Genomic DNA, 18,882 nt, shown 5'->3' with positions numbered 1-18,882 from the left:
AAGAGGTTTTTCTCCAGTGAGGCTGGTGAAACACTGGAACGGGTTGCCCAGAGAGATAGTGGAGGCCCCATCCCTGGAAGCATTCAAGGCCAGGCTGGATGGGGCTCTGAGCAACCTGACTGAGTTGAAGATGTCCCTGCCAATGGCAAAGGGGTTGGACTAGATGACCTCTACAGGTCCCTTCCAACCCAAACTAATCTACTACGATTCTGCACCTAGGACGGAGTAATGCTGGGCACAAGTATAAACTGGGGGAGGAGCGGCTGGAGAGCAGCCCTGCCGAAAGGGAGCTGGGGGTGCCGGTTGGCAGCAGGCTCAGTGTGAGTTGGCAGCAGGCCTGGCAGCCAGGAGGGCAATGGTGTCCTGGGGTGCGTCCAACACAGCACAGCCAGCCGGTCAAAAGAGGGGATATCCCGCTGTGTTCAGCGTTGGTGTGGCCTCACCTCAAGTACTGTGTGACGTTCTGGGCCCTGCAATTTTAGAAGGATCTCAAGGGCCTTCAATGTGTCCAGAGGAGGGCAACAAAGATGGTGACTGGGCTGGAAGGCATGTCCCGTGAGGAGCGAGGACACTGGTTTTGTCCAGTTTGGAGAGAAGGAGGTGGAGGGGCAACCTCATTGCTCTCTCCAGGTTCCTGAGGAGGGGAAGTGGAGACGGAGATGCTGATCTCTTCTCCCTGGTATCCAGTGCCAGGACATGTGGCTCAAAGCTGCATCAGTCAGGGGAAGGTTCAGACTGGGCATCAGGAATCATTTCTTTACAGAGGGGGTGGTCAAACCCTGGAACAGGCTTCCTAGAGAGGTGGTCGATGCCCTAAGCCTGTCAGTGTTTGGGGCATTTTTAATAACATACTTTATCTTTTGGTCAGCCCTGAAGTGGTCAGGCAGTTGGACTAGATGATTGTTGTAGGTCCTTTCCGACTCAACGATTCTATTCCAATTCCAGTTCTATTTACATTTAAAAACAGCAGTGGACCATCCTTCACTCAAAACGGGTTTTTGAACTTCAGTAAACCACATTTTACTCAAGGTTTTGAAATGACTATAATAATTTTTAGAATCAAGTACTTTTATTCACCTGAGAGATAGGACAGCATGAATTTTATTACCAAGAGTTGGGAGATACTGTGAAATTAAAGTTGTGTTGTAAACACAGTTTTCTGATGATACTGATTTAAATAATAGCGTGCATCCAAAGTCTGATTCTTCTCATCCTTAAGACTGCAGATGGAGCCTTTCGTAAATCTTGTAGCTTTTTGGGGTCTTTCTTGTTTCACGATTCAGTTAAGTCAGTTTTGCAGAATGTACAGTGCTTTCTGTTAAAAATTAACTCTTGTCTGTGAAAATGCTTTGACAAGGAAAGTCAAACCAGTGCTTTTAAGTGCATCTAATGCAAATCTGAAACACTGGAATGTATTTTAATGAACGAGACTATTTTTAAATTATTTCTTTTTTTTCTTGTTTGAAAGTATAACTTCAAAGGAGGAAAATGTAGGAAAAATGAAACCCAGAAATCTGTACAATTAGCTTCTGAACACTTTCAGTGTTAAATTAATGGATTAAGCCAGTGAAAAAATATCACAGTGTGGGCAGAGGAGAGGAAAAGTTGGGAGTGTATTATAGTAACATGAGTTATTTTGATTATGAATTATTTTTTCTATCAAGTTAATAGTGAAATTTTGAAATAGGGTTAAGTCAGACTTTGGCTACTTCTGTAGCTTTTTGGATTTCATAACTGGTTTTCTGGTGATTTCCCTCTGCAAGCTAAATGCTTTCAGCACTTCCAAATAATTTTCACTGGGTGTTGAGATGGGTGGGAGGTTTATAATTCTGTAACTTTTTTAATCAGTAAATGCTGTGGTAATTTGGGTGGATGCAAGGATAAATTGGTTGCTGCTTCTCTTTCAAAGATGGAATCGCAGCATCCACCTGTCCAGAAACTCATGACGCCAAAGGCAATCTCTCTGTCAGCGAGTCGGACCCAGTATTTTAAACCATCCCTGACGCCGGCTACTGATTCCAGCAGATTTCACCAGAGGGTAGATACAAAGCACAAAGTAAGTAAATTTTCTGGTCCTTATCTGGCTGCTGTTTACAAGATTGGAATGTCTCTAACCAGTTAATCTACAAAGGTGCTCTTTCTTGCCAAAGAGTACCAATGGTATGTTTGAGGTAAGCTTTAAGACAGTGGGAACCATTGTGAAAGAGATACATTGAGGTTTTATGGATTTAATTGTATTTTTGTAACAGTAAGTGGCTGGTAGTTATTTTCAGAACGTGGTGGTGATGCCACCACCATTGGGTCAGGCCGTTCTCAGTAAAAGAATGTTATAATACAGAAACATTTTCCTTTTCGTATGTTCCTGTATACAAAGCTGTTGCTGATGGAACATGCTAATGTTGTGTATAAACTCTTTCAGGTGAGCTATGGGCTCTGAGTGAGGTTTCTGACAAATACCCATTCTGATCACTTTGATGTAGATGGATTCCCTGATAAACTTTCCTTGAAACAAGATTGGCATCTCTTTCAGAAAAACACACACATGTTTCCAGTATCAATCTGAATGTAAAAATGACCAGGTGTTAAATCTATGGGCCTTTTAGGCTGGAGATCAAAGTGAATAGTCATAGTGGTTAGGGAGCAAGCTGAAGTAGATGAGGCATATTTAGTATAATATTTAGGTATAGTGTAATATTTAGGCATAAATGATAAAACCCAACACAAAACATCTGTGGTTGGTTGTCTTTGCTTTGTATGTGGTTTATAAACACATCCAGATAAACCTTGAAATAAATCAAACTTAACTTGCAGGGCGTGAGTGAGAAGAGTTTTCCTGCAGAACAGCGAGTAAAACCATCTGAAAGGTATGACAAATCTATTAATATAAAACATTTGAAAGAAGAAAGCTCTCTCATTTGTCACTACAGTCTGCATGCCTGTCGTGTTTTGGAAGGACGGTAACAGTTCTCAGTAAAGGGAATGGAAAATACAGTGAAAAAATTATATTATGAGAGAGTTTAACCATTTGTGCATCTTGATGTTCACTAGGCGGGCAGCTGTTAGTTTCAGCTAATTATTTAACTGCTTGAAGTCTGAAAGCTTTGTCCTAAAGGAATTATTCTTTCATAAAGTGAAGTGTCTTACAGTTCAGAAATGTATTTAATTTTTGGTTTTTTTAAAAAAAGCAAAAACCTGGAGGAAGATCGTGTTTTAATGCTCCTTTCATGGCGAAGTCAGTAGCCTGCTCTGTGAGTTTGTGTGAAAAACAGGAGCCCTTTAGAATCATCTGAGGCCAAATGCCAGCTTGTCTCTCAACCACAAAATTTCCAGGAGAGTTAATAATTGTATTTCTTCTTGAGAAGATTGTCTTGCCTTATATTGCTCGTTTGGTTTAGGTAGAATGACTTCACCTCCAGGTAATATTAATGGCACTGCCTTCTGGGCAAGTAGTCTTCTGGGTAATGCTTGAATAAGACACTTTGGATTCAAAGGATACCTTTTTTGGAGGATTCGTCCCTTTCAAAGAACAGTAGCAGGGAATCATATTTTGTTGTCTGTGTTTATCTTCCAAGCAATTCTTAGGTTGCCTTGGGCATTCTTTGTCTTGCAAAAAAACCCCAACCAACCCTTTGTTTTGGCATCTAACAGTTTGACTTCACAGCAACCACCTTTTCAGGGGTGTAAGAGATTGGCTCTAAGGTTTTGGCATAGATGCAAATAGATGTTAGGTTTTAATTGTGGGTTTTCAAACGATTCTAATTTTTTTTTTTTTAAAACTCCTTTCTTCTCCTCCATGTAGAAGAGAGATCCAGAAAACGGATACTGCTTTTTATTTGGTTCACAAATTTTACTGCTATGTTCTACTTTTGTCTGTAGAGTAGATTGTCCGTTTTTTTAAAATTCTTTTGTAAAGCCAGTCTTGGTTGGGTGTCATGTTCTGGAGCAGGAACACAACACTGATAAGGGGCAGCTGGGCTAGAGTCCCCTCGTGCAGCTAACCTGCCATACTTTGGCACATCTCTGTTCAGCCTACCAAAGGTTATTTAGTTTTTAAACCTGGGTCAGAATTGTAGGTTGGACTTACTTGTTTGAAGACAGAAGACTGTCTTTGCCCCTTAGCTGACAGGTGTTAACAGAAGAGAGGAATATGGGCTATTATAGACAGGCTGTAATGATCTGAATAAAGCTCTATTTTGACATAAGTCTTTTTTCAAAATTTGAATTGATTGTCAGTTTGGATTAGAGAAAAGTTTGAGCATATGGCCTTAAGGATCTGGCTTCCTCTCAGTGGCAGCACTGAGCAGACTGTTTGTAAGTATCTGACAAGTTTAGACCAATTCTCTTCCTCAGTCTTCTGGAAACTTGACCTGGTGTCGCCCAGTGTGATCAAATGTGCTTTTGTAATGACTGACTGCTTGGCTGCAGGATAAGCTTTGATATGGTAATTTTTTCCAGGGATAACTTCATTTTGATGCCATACTGCTTTTTATTACTGTTATTCCCTAGTTTCCCTTCTGTTATGGAGTGTGGTGTGGATTTGGGGGTTTTGTTTGTTTGTTTTGATTTTTGGGGGGGGTTGGTTTTTTTTTCCCTTCCCACTTGGATTAGGAAATCTTTCTGGTTTGGATCTAGGTTTTTGTAATGAACAGAGAAATGCCTTTGTATGCCTTACAAAAGGGATCTGTATTCATGTCTGAAAAGACTTCTGGAATGTTGGCAAACCCAGACACCTCTGCTGCTTCTGCTGGTGGCCCCAGGAAAGCCAGAGCTGCTTCCGAAGCTTTTGCCGTATTATCTTGCCACTAAGCCTCTCTTTTCCATAAGAGCGGCTGGCAGCATTTCATGTGCACGTGCACACACACACATGCCTGCGCTCGCGCGCGCACTGTCTCCCTCTCTCCGTATATATTTTTAGTTGTTCTTTTATATCCCTGCAAAGATACATGCTCATCACAGAATCAGAGAACTGGCAGTCAAAATTTCCACTGTCTGGGCTATTAAAAGGAAACATTAGAAAATAACATCTAAATCAGTTCTTCTATTTCAGGTCTTCTGGCTTAGTCATCGTTCCCTTATGGATGTTGTGACTGTTTCTTATGCATGTCCTTATTGCTGCTCTTACTAATGCAGCTTTTGCTGTTTAGAACGTCGCATGTTTACCAGCATTTAGCAATTTGTGGAACAGTTTTTTGTGATTAGAAGTTGTCAGTTCTAGGTCTAATAGTGGCTATAATACCTTGAAACAATCAGTTGATAGGTTGATTTTTTTCTTTTTTTTTTTTTTTTTTTTTCCCCTTCCTCAACCTGTGCATTGTTATTCTGTGCCAGCAATTTGACCTACCCCAAATTCAGTACTCCTGCATCCAACGGTCTGTCTTCAGGAGAAGGAGTGGGTGGTGGCGGCAAGATGAGACGGGAAAGAGGAGTACACTATATATCAAAACCTGGGCAAGAACAACAGGTAAGGGACTCTTAGGTTAGTTGCACTCACTGAGATTACTGATGTAACTAGTGAAGTATGCCAGTTTTATTGCCTCGTAGTAATTTATAATAATGCCACTTCAGTTTTGTGCGTTTCAGGGCAGGCTCCGATTTATTCATCTGCAAGTGCCTCGACTTTGGTTTTATATTTTTGAAATATTTAGTCACATTATCTTGGAGATGCTCCATGCTATAAAGTTGCTCATTAGCAGTTGAACGAACCAATTTTGATGGAGTTTTGTAGAGTTTTTATAAAGAAATGATGTTTGAAACAAGTGCTAAGCAAGTAAACAAAGTTTATTTAATTTGTTATTCCACATTTAAGTCATGTAGAAAGATACAGGCCAAGAGTCTGAAGCAGAAGACAGTGTTCTGCATGTCTGCTAAATGATAATTCACAATTTTTGGCACTTAATCAAATTCATTGGGAGAGGGTTTTTTCTTTTTTTAATGGGAAAAGTCCATGTAGTAAAACTATGGTCATGACTATCCCAAAGATTATTTTTCTGATTGAATGTTAGGTAAGCTGGCTGCTACTGGATCTTAAATATAAAAAGCATAAATCAGTCTTCAGGCTGATGCTAAATGAAGAAATAGTAAATACTGGAGAGTGTTTCTGTAATACAAATGTTCTGAATATCAAGGTCCAATAGACTCTTCAGATGAAAACTGAAAGATGTAAGCTGTAGGATAAATGAAATTTCTGTAGTAGCAGCTTATATCTCTGCATAGTCACTTCTGGATAGATCTTGGCACTACGGTGCAAATTGTGATTAGATTGGCTATTCCCATTTGAACCCGAACTAATCTAATTTCGGTAATCCAATCGTTTAAAAGACAAGGATAAGACCAGAAGTTTTTAAGGTACACTGGTTTCTGAATTTTAAATTTGCATTCTGATACATGATACAGGCTAGATTTACCAGAGTATGAGCTTCTGTGCTGCTAGTCAGGCTTGTTTTCTTTGGCGTTCTGTGCTTGGTTTGGTTTGGGGCTTTTGGTACTCTAAGGAACCCACAGCCTCCTTCAGACATTATCTGTTTCCAAATTCACTGCAGTAGTGACTTCAGAAACTTTGGCAGCTGTCCTACCTGATTTTGCAAGAGGAACGCTTTCTCATTTGTCTTGAAAGTGTACTCTTAGTTGAAGAGGTGAGAGGTTAATTGGGAAAGATGATGTTTCTCTAGATCTTTAATAGCTAAAGTACAGAAAATAAAAATAAATCTGATCTGTGCCTGTCTCTGTTCTGCATAGGTAACAGTTTTGAGCTAACTTTCATTATTTTTACTGGACAGGTGATGAATGTAGCATCACATGGAAACAGACCTGCCATAAATTAAAATGATGTGGCAGACTGAGGTGGGGAACTTAGGATTCCTTTTGAAAACTTGCTTTGTCTTCATCTATAGATCTCTGTTATATTTAACTTTGTTAAGAAATTAAGGATGGGACAGGGTAGGAAACTAGTATATCTTGTAAAAGAGAAAAACTAAAATTTACGACTTCTGTAGAGAAAGAGGAGGATTAAAATTCACAGCTTTTTTTTAAAGAAAGCGGAAAATTAAAATTTACAACAATTAAAATTTACATCTAGGAAGTGGAGGAACCAGTACTACCAAAAGTACCCCTACCCATCAGTACTGCATCGCTGCCTTCGTTCAACTTTAGTTTTCTCGCCAGTAGTCCTGTCTCATCGTCACCAAGCACCATTTCAACAGCAGTGATGAACGAGGTGAATCTTTGTTGTGTATCGTGAATAGTTTTTTATGAGTATACATCTGCTTTGTTGCATGTTAACTTCTTCCATGATGCTCATGAAACTAAACAACGTGAGTTTATATCCTGTTGAATAAATCAGGGTTGTATTCCGATCTGGAGATGGAGGGAGGCATAAAGTTTTTGATTTGGCCTCTATCCTTCTTATACTTTGCAAACATCCTAGTTAACATGATTGTATAACTGCTTCAAATGCTGTGGAGATTTTGTTGGGATTTTATGCTGGGTTAAGTTATTAAATTAGAGATAGCATTAATGGTCATATAAGCCTAGTGTAGAATATGAGCCTAGGGTGTAATAAGTGGAATAGCAGTAAAATAAACATTCACCTGTTCCAGAGTCCTTGAAATACTTTGGTTTGAAGTAGATACCTGCTTTAACACGTTGAGGTACTTGCTGAAGCTCTGACTACAATTGAGCTGAGTTAATTTAAGGTTCTTAAGCTGCCTGGTCTACTTTTCCATATATTTAATATATTTAGATCCAAGTAGCATCTCAGTTTTTTCTCGTGGCTTATGGGATTTGGTTTTGATCGTACTATACACTCACTTGCAAGCTTCGTTTTATTTTATTCTAACTCTAATCTGTAGATTAGATTAAATACCAAACATCGAATTTCCCAACATCACTGCAGAATGTCTGTGAGAGTGAATTCAGGCAGCTACCATTGTTTCACCAGGGTGTTTTTCTTTTAGATACAAACCTTAATTCTTTTGAAAATACAGGTACAACCAGCAAGTAATGTTGGCAGTCCTGTGTTCAGATTTTCATCTCCAATTGTGAAATCTACTGAGGCGGAAGTGCTACCTCCGTTGTCTGTAAGTAAAATAAGTAAAGCTCAACCTTTTCTCAAGGCTTTAGTAGAATATTGCAAAATGATAAAGTAGAATTTGCCCTGACAGTGGGGGAAACAAGTATATAGGTTGATGTCTTATAATTTGTCATCCAGCATGTATACCAAAAGTTTGAAGACTGGATTTCAGATTATTATTTGTGTGTGAAATTTGATTAAAGTTTCTTTAGTTTCAGAATCTGAAAAATCTTTCTTTTTCATAGCAGATTGGGTTTACATTTAGTGTTCCTGTTGTAAAATCAGCAGAGCTTTCTGGATCCAGTGATACACCAGTGACGTCCTTACTGACTCCAGGTAACAGAAATTTTAGCATTTCAGATATGAAGTGCTGATTTGCCTTTTTTGTGTGTTAAATAATAAATCTGTCCTTTGTGAGCATATTAGTAATTCCAAGTAAAATGTGTTTTCAGTGACAGATCTGCTTTTAACCAAATTGTAATTATAAACTGTTGTAAATGAGGTAGACTTTCGAAGATTCTTACGTAAGAAGCATGAAACTTGGAAATTCTTGTTTGTAGCAAATGTGAATATATTTTAAGTAGATTTCTTTGTGAAAAGTGTTTTTTGGATTGTTTTTAAAGATACCACCACTGTAAACAGCACCAGCAATAAGAAAGAAAAAGAAGAATATGATGGCCCCTCCAAACCTGCGAAGTTCCTAAAGGAAGGAAGTGTGTTAGACATTCTGAAAAGCCCTGGTGAGATAATAAACTCCTTTTACAAAGATACTGCAAAAAATACGCTAGCATATAATGGCATTGATTTTTTAAAAAGCCCACCACCACAACAACAACATAAAAACCCACTTTGTCACAGTTAATGCAATATTAGCTATAAATACAAGCATAGGAGAACATTATGTTAAATGCTGCATCTGTTAGGGTTCATCTTCCCCTTCTGTCCTAAGTGGCTTTTACTGCTGAAAGGAAAGCTGCAGCTTCAAACCAGATGCATTGCTTCTCCTTGATGTGTTAGGATGTAATTGTAAATGAAGTGTAAAGAGTGTTAGTCAAATAACCAGTGTTTCATTTTTAATAAAATTTGTGGAATTAGAAAGGAAATTATTGTAAAATGTTTTACAAACATTCCTCTCCTGCCTTCACCATCTCTGGAAATTAAGAACAGTAAAGACAGTTTCATTCCTAAAGCTGCAAATCTTTTAGCCTAAAATTATAGTGGTTACTTATGGATTCAAATGTAAATTTTAAGTAGAAGTCGGCTGGTTCACTTTAAAAACTCTTTTCTAAATTTTATTTTTAAGTAATTGCAATTGTTTTCAACTGTTTAATGAAGTGTGTGTGTAGATGATGTTTTTTGTTTTAAGCAAAGCACTTTGTTGAATTTGATCTTTTTCGATAAGCCTTCATTTGCATCTTGACGGTTTTTTAGAAGTGACAAATCTATATACTTTTTAAGAAGACAGTGCCTTTTTATATTGGAAGGAGCTAAGTGAGAGAAAACATGCTGTGTTTTGTTTAAGGAAAGACCTATGAGTGAAATTATGTTAATTTTCCTGATCACTTTTAGAGAAGCAGGTTCTAAATCCACACTGTTCAAAGACTCCACTTCTGATATAAAAAATACCAACCCCAAAACAACATAATAACAGTAAAAAAGCCCTCTTCATTTTAGCTTCACAAGTAATTTGTGCTGCTGTTTAAGATGCATTGCCGTAGCATTTTCTTTAGTGTTCCCATATTGGTGATTCTTGCTTTCTGTTAAAAGTGGCACCTTTAAATAGGCAGTTGGCCTGTGTCCAGTGCATTTTGAACAAAGCTTACAGAGAACAATTGTTCTGTTGTCTTCATTTTTATTACTTGCTTATTACTCAATATCTGTGGGGAAATGCCATGTGGATTGCTGCTCAAAGTACCAACTGCTGTACAGCTACTAAAGTAAACGTGAGTCATTTACTATGGCAGAAATAGCTTTAGAAATCTGATTCGATTGGGCATGGTGTCTTAAAATTAAATTGGATTGTTTGTAGTCTGTGATGGACAGCCAGCTTTCAGTACTGTTTGTTCACTCTTGTATCTACCAGTGAAGATTTGAATTTAAAACTTTCTTGGAAATTGTCCTGGGTTTGGCCAGGACAGGGTTAATTTTCACCAGAATCCAGGAAGGGGCACAGTGGGGGGGGGGGGGGCTGACCCCACCTGGCCAAACAGAGCAGGGTATTCCATACCATGTGCCATCATGCTGGGTTCTGGTGGGGGGAAGCGGGGCGGCGGGAACTCTCTCGTGGCTCGGGAGTGCACGGTGGCGGTGTGTGGGAGAACGTGGTTTGTTCTGTGTATTCCCCTTTTCTGTATCGTTGTTGTTGCTGTTCTCTCTGTTTGCTGTTCTGTTAAACTGCCCTTATCCCGACCCACCAGTTTCTGCCTGTTTCTTTCCATTCTCCTCTGCACCCCGGCGAGGGGAGGGGCGGCCGCGTGGCGCTTTTGTTGCCAGCTGCAGCCAAACCATAACATTAAATTTGGCGCCCAATGTGGGGCGGGGATAACGGGAGGGCTGAGCAGCGGGTGTTAAAACAGCTTTCATAGATTTTGTTAAATTTGTTGTATGCATTTACTGTGTTAGTTAAACAGTCGCTGGTAAAAATGTTTCTGACTTTGATCAGATGGCTCTGGTTTTTGAATCCGTACTTGCTGTACGTGTTCCCTGTGGTGCTGTTCATCATCGCGGGGAAAAGGATCAGGATTATGATTTTACTGTATGATGTCGACTTATGACATGATAACATCACTGTGCATGAAATTAGGCTTGTATTTGCATGCGGCACTGCGGTCATTTCCATACCTCGGATCCTATGTCTTAGAATTTGTTAATAATCAAACCCAATCTGTGGGAAAAACCGAAGGGGATACCTTCCCCCACTCTTTCGCCCCCCCTCTCTCCCTCAGGCTGGTCCTAACGGCTTTTGAGAATTTCGATTTCGAGTACCCGTGGGATGCTCAGGCCAGCACTCTCCTTTTGTTCTGCCTCCTGAATGGGTTTCAGCTTTTGTTTAGGGTTAAACAAGTCGTTAAGAACATCGTGCAGAGACCTGCCCCGGGGCCGGATAGCTGTGAGTGGCCGGGTGTTTGGGACAGCATGGGCAAGTACCCAGGACAGTGGGCACCTCCGGTGTATTTTAAACTCGACGCTGAGCAAGTGCAGAATCCAGACAGTCTAGTAAAATATCTGCAAAAAGTGTGCTGCCACCCTGGGAACTCCAGAGAGACACAGATCACCGCAATGTGCTGGGGTCTGGCCCACGCCTACCGAGCCCTGTTCAACACCGTTCAGTGCCCTAAAGGGGAAGGGGGAGGAAACGAAGCGGCAGGCACCTCGACTGGCGCTGCCCCCCCAGCCGGCCCTGCAGCCCCTCCAGCCCAGCAGGCAGTCACAGCCCCCCCCGACCGGCACCACCGCTGCCGCTGCCACAGGGTCTGCCTCGGTTTCCCTGGCAGGCACAGCAGCTGCTCCAGCCGCAGCTCCAGCTGCAGGCATCGCAGCTGAGCCCAGTGACCAACCTGTGCCGGTAGCAGTTGCCCCTGTAAAACTAAAGAAAGATGCAAAGAGAGCAGATCGCTCCGGGAGGGATGACGATGAGCCAGGGTCATCACGGGAGATAGAGACAGAGATCATCACCCGGTCCCTGTCCCTGGGCGAGCTGTGAGACATGCGGAAAGATTTCAGCTGCCACCCAGGCGAGCACATTGACACCTGGCTGCTGCAGTGCTGGGATAACGGGGCCATCAGCTTGGAATTAGAGGGCAAGGAAGCCAAGCAGCTGGGATCCCTGGCCAGGGATGGGGGCATTTACAAGGCCATTGGGAAAAAGGAACAAGTCCTCAGCCTCTGGAGGAGACTTCTGTCAGGGGTGAGGGAGAGGTACCCCTTCAGTGATGATTTTGTATGCTACCCTGGCAAGTGGACCAATATGGAAAGGGGTATTCAGTACTTGAGGGAATTAGCTGTGCGGGAGCTGGTTTACTGTGACACAGACGATGAGTAGGTACCCACAGACCCAGATGAAGTCCAGTGCACACAATCCATGTGGAGGAAGTTTGTGCGGAGCGCACCCTCCTCATATGCCAACTCACTGGCAGTAGTAGACTGGAAAAGTAAAGAGGCACCAACAGTGGATGAGGTGGCTGTCAGACTCCGGCAATATGAGGAAAGTCTCTCTTCCTCTTTTGTCTCAGCTGTGGAGAAACTGGTCAAGCGACTAGAAAAGAGTATGTCCTACTCCCCACCTGTACGGGCCAGTGTCTCAGCTATTAGGGGCAAGCGTTTCTCTGCTCAGGAGAGGGAGTACAGAGGCTATACACCCCAGGGCACCCGGTGGTTTTACCTGCGTGACCACAGAGAGGACATGAGGAAGTGGGATGGAAAACCCACCTCAAGTCTAGAGGCACGAGTGCGTGAGTTGCGAGGTAAAACAATCACAAAAGGGGATTCTGTTAGGAAAAATGCCGCTCCAGTTTCCAGCAGCCAGCTCTCCAGACCAGGTAGACAGTTTGATCTTGATTCTGATCCTCTGGAAGGGACCTCCAAGTCATTTTTACAGCAGGTGAGCAGCAAATTCTCTGACCAGGATGAGAGGGGCCCTGCCTCCAGCCAGGTGGAGGAAAGGGACAACCGCGTTTATTGGACGGTGTGGATTCGGTGGCCTGGCATGTCAGATCCACAAGAGTATAAAGCTCTAGTGGACACTGGTGCACAGTGTACTTTAATGCTATCAGACTTCCAAGGGTCAGAGCCCATTTGCATTTTGGGAGTGACAGGGGGGTCCCAAGAGCTGAGTGTATTGGAGGCTGAAGTGAGCCTCACTGGGCAGGAGTGGCAGAAGCACCCCATTGTAACTGGCCCCGAGGCTCCGTGCATCCTTGGGATAGACTATCTTAGGAGAGGGTATTTCAAGGACCCAAAGGGGTATCGGTGGGCTTTTGGCATAGCTGCTGTGGAGACGGAAGAAATTAAACAGCTGTCCATTGTGCCTGGTCTCTCAGAGGATCCTTCCGTTGTGGGGTTGCTGAGGGTTGAAGAACAACAGGTGCCAATCGCGACCACAACGGTGCACCGGCGACAGTATCGTACCAACCAAGACTCCGTTCTCCCCATTCTTCATCTGATCCGCCAGCTGGAGAGTCAAGGAGTGATCAGCAAAACTCCTCACCCTTTAATAGTCCCATATGGCCAGTGAGAAAATCTACTGGAGAGTGGAGACTGACAATAGACTACCGTGGCCTGAATGAAGTCACACCACCGCTGAGTGCTGCCGTGCCAGACATGTTAGAACTTCAATATCAGCTGGAGTCAAAGGCAGCCAATTGGTGTGCTACAAATGACATTGCTAATGCATTCTTCTCCATCCCTTTGGCAGCAGAGTGCAGGCCACAGTTTGCTTTCACCTGGAGGGGCATCCAGTACACCTGGAATCGACTGCCCCAGGGGTGGAAACACAGTCCCACCATTTGCCATGGTCTAATCCAGACTGTACTGGAAAAGGGTGAAGCCCCAGAACATCTGCAGTACATCGGTGACATCATTGTATGGGATGACACAGCGGAGGAAGTTTTTGAGAAAGGAGAGAAAATAGTTCAGATCCTTCTGAAAGCCGGTTTCGCCATTAAGCGAAGTAAAGTCAAGGGACCTGCACAAGAGATCCAGTTTTGGGGAATAAAATGGCAGGATGGGCGCCGTCAAATCCCAATGGATGTCATCAACAAAATAGCAGCTATGTCTCCACCAACCAGCAAAAAGGAAGCACAGGCCTCCCTGGGTGTTGTAGGTTTTTGGAGGATGCGTATCCCAAATTACAGCCAAATTGTGAGTCCTCTGTACCACGTGACCCAGAAGAAGAATGATTTTGAATGGGGCCCTGAGCAACAACAGGCATTTGAACAGATTAAACGGGAGATAGTTCATGCCATAGCCCTTGGTCCAGTCCAGTCAGGGCAAGATGCTAAAAATGTGCTCTACACTGCAGCCGGGGTGAATGGCCCAACCTGGAGTCTCTGGCAGAAGGCACCAGGGGAGACTCGAGGTCGACCCCTGGGGTTTTGGAGCCGGGGATGCAAAGGATCCCAGGCCCGCTATGCTCCCACTGAAAAAGAGATTCTGGCAGCATATGAAGGCGTTCGAGCTGCTTCAGAAGTGGTCGGCACTGAAGCACAGCTCCTCCTAGCACCACGATTGCCGGTCCTGGGCTGGATGTTCAAAGAGAGGGTCCCCTCTACGCATCATGCCACTGATGCTACGTGGAGTAAGTGGGTCGCGCTGATCACCCAGCGCGCCCGAATGGGAAACCCCAGTTGCCCAGGAATTCTGGAGGTAATCATGGACTGGCCAGAAGGCAAAGATTTTGGAGCATCACCAGAGGAGGAGGTGACACGTGCTGAAGAGGCCCCACTGTATAACCAGCTGCCAGAAGATAAGAAACAGTATGCCCTGTTCACAGATGGGTCCTGTCGCATTGTGGGGAAGCAGCGGCGGTGGAAGGCTGCTGTATGGAGCCCTACACGACAAGTCGCGGAAACTGCCGAGGGAGAAGGTGAGTGCAGCCCGTTTGCCGAGGTGAAAGCCATCCAGCTGGCTTTAGACATTGCCAGTCGAGAGAAGTGGCCAGTGCTCTATCTTTACACCGACTCCTGGATGGTGGCCAATGCCTTGTGGGGGTGGCTGCAGCAATGGAAGAAGAACAACTGGCAGCGCAGAGGCAAACCTATCTGGGCTGCCCCATTGTGGCAAGATATTGCTGCCCGTCTGGAGCAGTTGGCTGTAAAAGTCCATCACGTGGATGCTCATGTCCCTAAGAGTCAGGCCACTGAGGAAAATCAAAACAACCACCAGGTGGATCAGGCTGCCAAGATTGAAGTGGCTCAGGTGGATCTGGACTGGCAACATAAGGGTGAACTGTTTATAGCTCAGTGGGCCCATGACACTTTGGGCCACCAAGGAAGAGACGCGACATACCGATGGGCTCATGACCGAGGGGTGGCCTTGAGCATGGACACCATCGCACAGGTTATCCATGAATGTGAAACACGCGCTGCAATCAAGCAAGCCAAGCGGGTAAAGCCTCAGTGGTATGGAGGACGATGGCTAAAATATAAATACGGGGAGGCTTGGCAGATTGACTACATCACACTGCCACAAACCCGCCAAGGCAAGCGCTATGTGCTCACAATGGTGGAGGCCGCCACCGGATGGCTGGAAACTTACCCTGTGCCCCATGCCACCGCCCGGAATACCATCCTGGGCCTGGAAAAACAAGTCCTGTGGCGACATGGCACTCCCGAAAGAATCGAGTCGTACAACGGGACTCACTTTCTCAACAGCCTCATAGACACCTGGGCCAGAGAACACGGTATCGAGTGGGTGTATCACGTCCCCTACCATGCACCAGCCTCGGGAAAGATTGAGTGGTACAATGGGCTGCTAAAAACCACTTTGAGGGCAATGGGGGGTGGGACTTTCAAAAACTGGGATACTCATTTAGCAAAGGCCACCTGGTTGGTTAACACCAAGGGTCCACCAACCGGGCTGGTCCTGCCCAGTCAAAACCTCAGCGCCCCGCAGAAGGGGATAAAGTCCCTGTAGTGCACATGCGGAACATGTTAGGGAAGACAGTTTGGGTTAGTCCTGCCTCAGGCAAAGACAAGCCCGTCCGGGGGATTGCTTTTGCTCAAGGACCTGGGTGTACCTGGTGGGTGATGCGGAAGGATGGGGAAGTCCGATGTGTACCTCATGAGGATTTGATTTTGGGTGAGAATAGTCCATAAATAAATTGTATAAAGTTAATTGTTAAATAACCCTGTCACTGTCTGTTATCACTGTTATAATTGTTATATGTTATACCAGTAGTATCATAGTAAGAATCATCCAGATTAAAGAAGGATGGACTTTTTGATGAAAACCTAGCAGAGCACAGCGATGATGGGACTGGACCTGGTTTTCAACAACTGGCACCCAGCAACTTCATCAAGATCAACATCTCCTGCAGACTGTGGGCACGGGCTGCACCAGATACATCAGCCGTGAGCTCCGGATGCAGCAAGTGACCGCCCATCACCACACATCGCCTCTCCTGCCACGGAAGACCGTTACGACAGATGGAGCCCGAAGTCATGGATTAAATGAACTCAACGGACACTTTAGAGTGATGATCCATAGACTGAGGGAATGATATCTGGAGACAGGAGAAGTGGTGGTGATCAACTGGACAATGGGGGACCTGGGGCATGACGTAGATGGTATGGAATAAGGGGTGGATAATGTCCTGGGTTTGGCCAGGACAGGGTTAATTTTCACTGGGATCCAGGAAGGGGCACAGGCGGGTGGGCTGACCCCACCTGGCCAAAGAGAGCCAGGTATTCCATACCATGTGCCCTCACGCTGGGTTCTGGTGGGGGGGGAGCTGGGTGGCGGGAACTCACTCGCGGCTCAGGAGCGTGGGCGCCGGTCCGGTCCGGGAGAGTGGCTCTGTGGGTCATGCGATTCGTGTCATGTTTGCTCCTTTTCTGTATCGTTGTTGTTGCTGTTCCCTCTGTTTGCTGTTCTGTTAAACTGCCCTTATCCCGACCCACCAGTTTCTGCCCGTTTCTTTCCATTCTCCTCCGCACCCTGGCGGGGGGAGGGGCGGCCGCGTGGCGCTTTTGTTGCCGGCGGCAGCCGAACCATAACAGAAATGAAGAGTTAAATCAAGCTTTAAATAAATGTCCTGTGTGTCTCAGTGCAGCATATGAAATTTCATCCCTTTACCTAAGATTTCCGGGGACTTCCTCTTGCGGTTAGTTGGAATGTGTAGTTGTAACCGCTGGCACTTGGCTTAAATTGATGCCATCTAGTATTCTAAGTAACTTACACGCAGTGAGGGTGCTGCTCTGTCAGTAAGATCTCTCTTCCTGTTTTGTATATTTTTCTAGGCTTTATGTCTGTGAACACACCCTTCTCTACATCTGCACAGCCCGTTACAAGCACAGTGGTCTATACAAGGCCTGCAATAAGTAGTTTTTCTGCAGGTAAAGACACCTCTAAACAAGCATCCTCATTTTGGCAGTCTGACACGTATGATCCGTCTCTGCAAAACAAACCCACAGATGGCAAATGCGTAACATGCGAAGCTGCAAAAGTGTCAGCAGCTGAGAGTACGAAACAGACGATAAGCTCAAGTCAGTGTGTCACCTCTAAGGCAGCAGTCCCCACAGGAGGGACACTGGGCTTTGAAGACAAATTTAAAACAGCACCCAACACGTGGGATTGTGATACCTGTCTGGTCCAGAACAAACCTGAAGCTACTAAATGTATAGCGTGTGAGACACCAAAGCCTGGAACAGGAGTAACGCCTGCTCTGATGTTGCCAGTGGCCACAGACAGCTCGGTGACAGTGATGCCCTCCTGCAGCAGCACTGACACGACAGTCACTCTGGGGTTTGGAGACAAATTTAAGAAGCCAAAAGGCTCTTGGGACTGTGCGGTGTGCCTTGTATCAAATAAGGCAGAAGACAGCAAATGTGTAGCTTGTCAGTCCGAGAAACCAGGTATGTTCTTCTCTTTTCTGCTGTTTCAATCTCAGCCTCTGCGCATTCTTTACAGAACAAAATACGTTGCGTATAAAAAGTATTTTCAGCAGCATGGCTCTATGCCAGGCAGGATGTGTTAGTGCCTGTCTGCAGGAATGGTTACAGGCACTTTTGAGGTCTCAGCCCAGATTCCAGCCTGTCGCATGAATTGGACTGATTGTGAAATGTGTTAGTGCAGAACAGAATTGAAGCAAATAGACTCTGTTTTGCAGCTGGTGAGGAAAGATGGCTAAACTGGATGCCTTTAATTAACTGAAAACCAATGTACCTATTTTCATTGGGTAAAAATGTGAAGTCCACAGAAAGAGTTAAAAATCACTGGGTTTTTTTCTCTTTCAAAACATAAGAAACAGTATTTACAGAATATAGCTACAAATATATCAACCCAGCACTTGTGTGTAATTGAGCAGAGGTAAGAAGGTGGATTTCAAGACAGTGTAGTCTTTAACTAGTTATCTTAAGCTAAAACAAAACCATATGTTCAGCTATGCCTGTGAAGGCCAGTGGTAGCCTTCCAGAACATGGATGACCTTGTTCTGGAAGGTCAAGGTCACTCCAGACTTTGAGGAAGTGGGTGCTTGCTTCAGTTCAACCCTGGGTTGTTGCCCATTGTACGTGATTGTCATTGATTTTGACTGTGGTGAGTTTATTGTTTTTAAAGAGCAAATAATTATTTTAGTGTTAACTTTCATTGGCCATTAACATCATTTAATATACTATTATGTCAAAAAACATCTTTGCAAATATATCCGGGGGGGGGGGCAGGGAATCCAAGATGGACTAGATTGTGCTTTTGTAATCATCCTGTACAGTAAGAGTGGAGTTTCTTCAGATAGGATAATACATTTCGGAGGCAGCTTATTCTCATGGACTTTCAGCCTCAGAGTGATCAGCTGGCACTTTTGTCTGAGACTCTAGCCGTTGCAAGGAGGAATTTTGTAAGTATGAGGGGTTTGCCATGACCATCATGGTACAGAGAGTTGCACGGTTACGTTACATCTGTCAAGGGGAAGAGTGAGGCAAGTAAAATGAGAGGATAAAAATTCTCTGAGTGTGCTGTGGAAGAGAAGATGGGTTCCGGTCTTCACTGTTTTGAATTTGAGACATTAACTTCTGCCTCTCGCTTAAATGCCACCCTCAGTGGTTTAAAACTGCAGGTGAACACAACAATTATGTGATGCTTTTGTGCCTTTGGGATGT

At 44.1% G+C, this 18,882-nt stretch overlaps 1 protein-coding gene across 3 annotated transcripts in view; it reads left to right on the top strand.

Moving 5' to 3' along the window:
• Positions 1–18,882, top strand: part of NUP153 (nucleoporin 153) — a 55,296-nt gene that overhangs the window by 25,617 nt on the left and 10,797 nt on the right. For 2 of the 3 annotated variants that reach the window (XM_075416893.1, XM_075416892.1), the window contains exons 9-16: positions 1,910–2,056; positions 2,812–2,864; positions 5,329–5,461; positions 7,076–7,213; positions 7,983–8,075; positions 8,314–8,404; positions 8,692–8,808; positions 17,026–17,640. In XM_075416893.1, coding sequence (XP_075273008.1) covers positions 1,910–2,056; positions 2,812–2,864; positions 5,329–5,461; positions 7,076–7,213; positions 7,983–8,075; positions 8,314–8,404; positions 8,692–8,808; positions 17,026–17,640 — 1,387 coding nt within the window. The remainder of the gene's footprint in view (positions 1–1,909; positions 2,057–2,811; positions 2,865–5,328; positions 5,462–7,075; positions 7,214–7,982; positions 8,076–8,313; positions 8,405–8,691; positions 8,809–17,025; positions 17,641–18,882) is intronic. The other variant, XM_075416894.1, reaches the window with a different exon arrangement.

This window comes from Opisthocomus hoazin, chromosome 3 (assembly GCF_030867145.1).
Source record: "Opisthocomus hoazin isolate bOpiHoa1 chromosome 3, bOpiHoa1.hap1, whole genome shotgun sequence".
NCBI lineage: Eukaryota > Metazoa > Chordata > Aves > Opisthocomiformes > Opisthocomidae > Opisthocomus > Opisthocomus hoazin.
The sequence above is the reverse complement of the archived record's forward strand: the minus strand, read 5'-3'. Positions and strand labels throughout refer to the sequence as shown.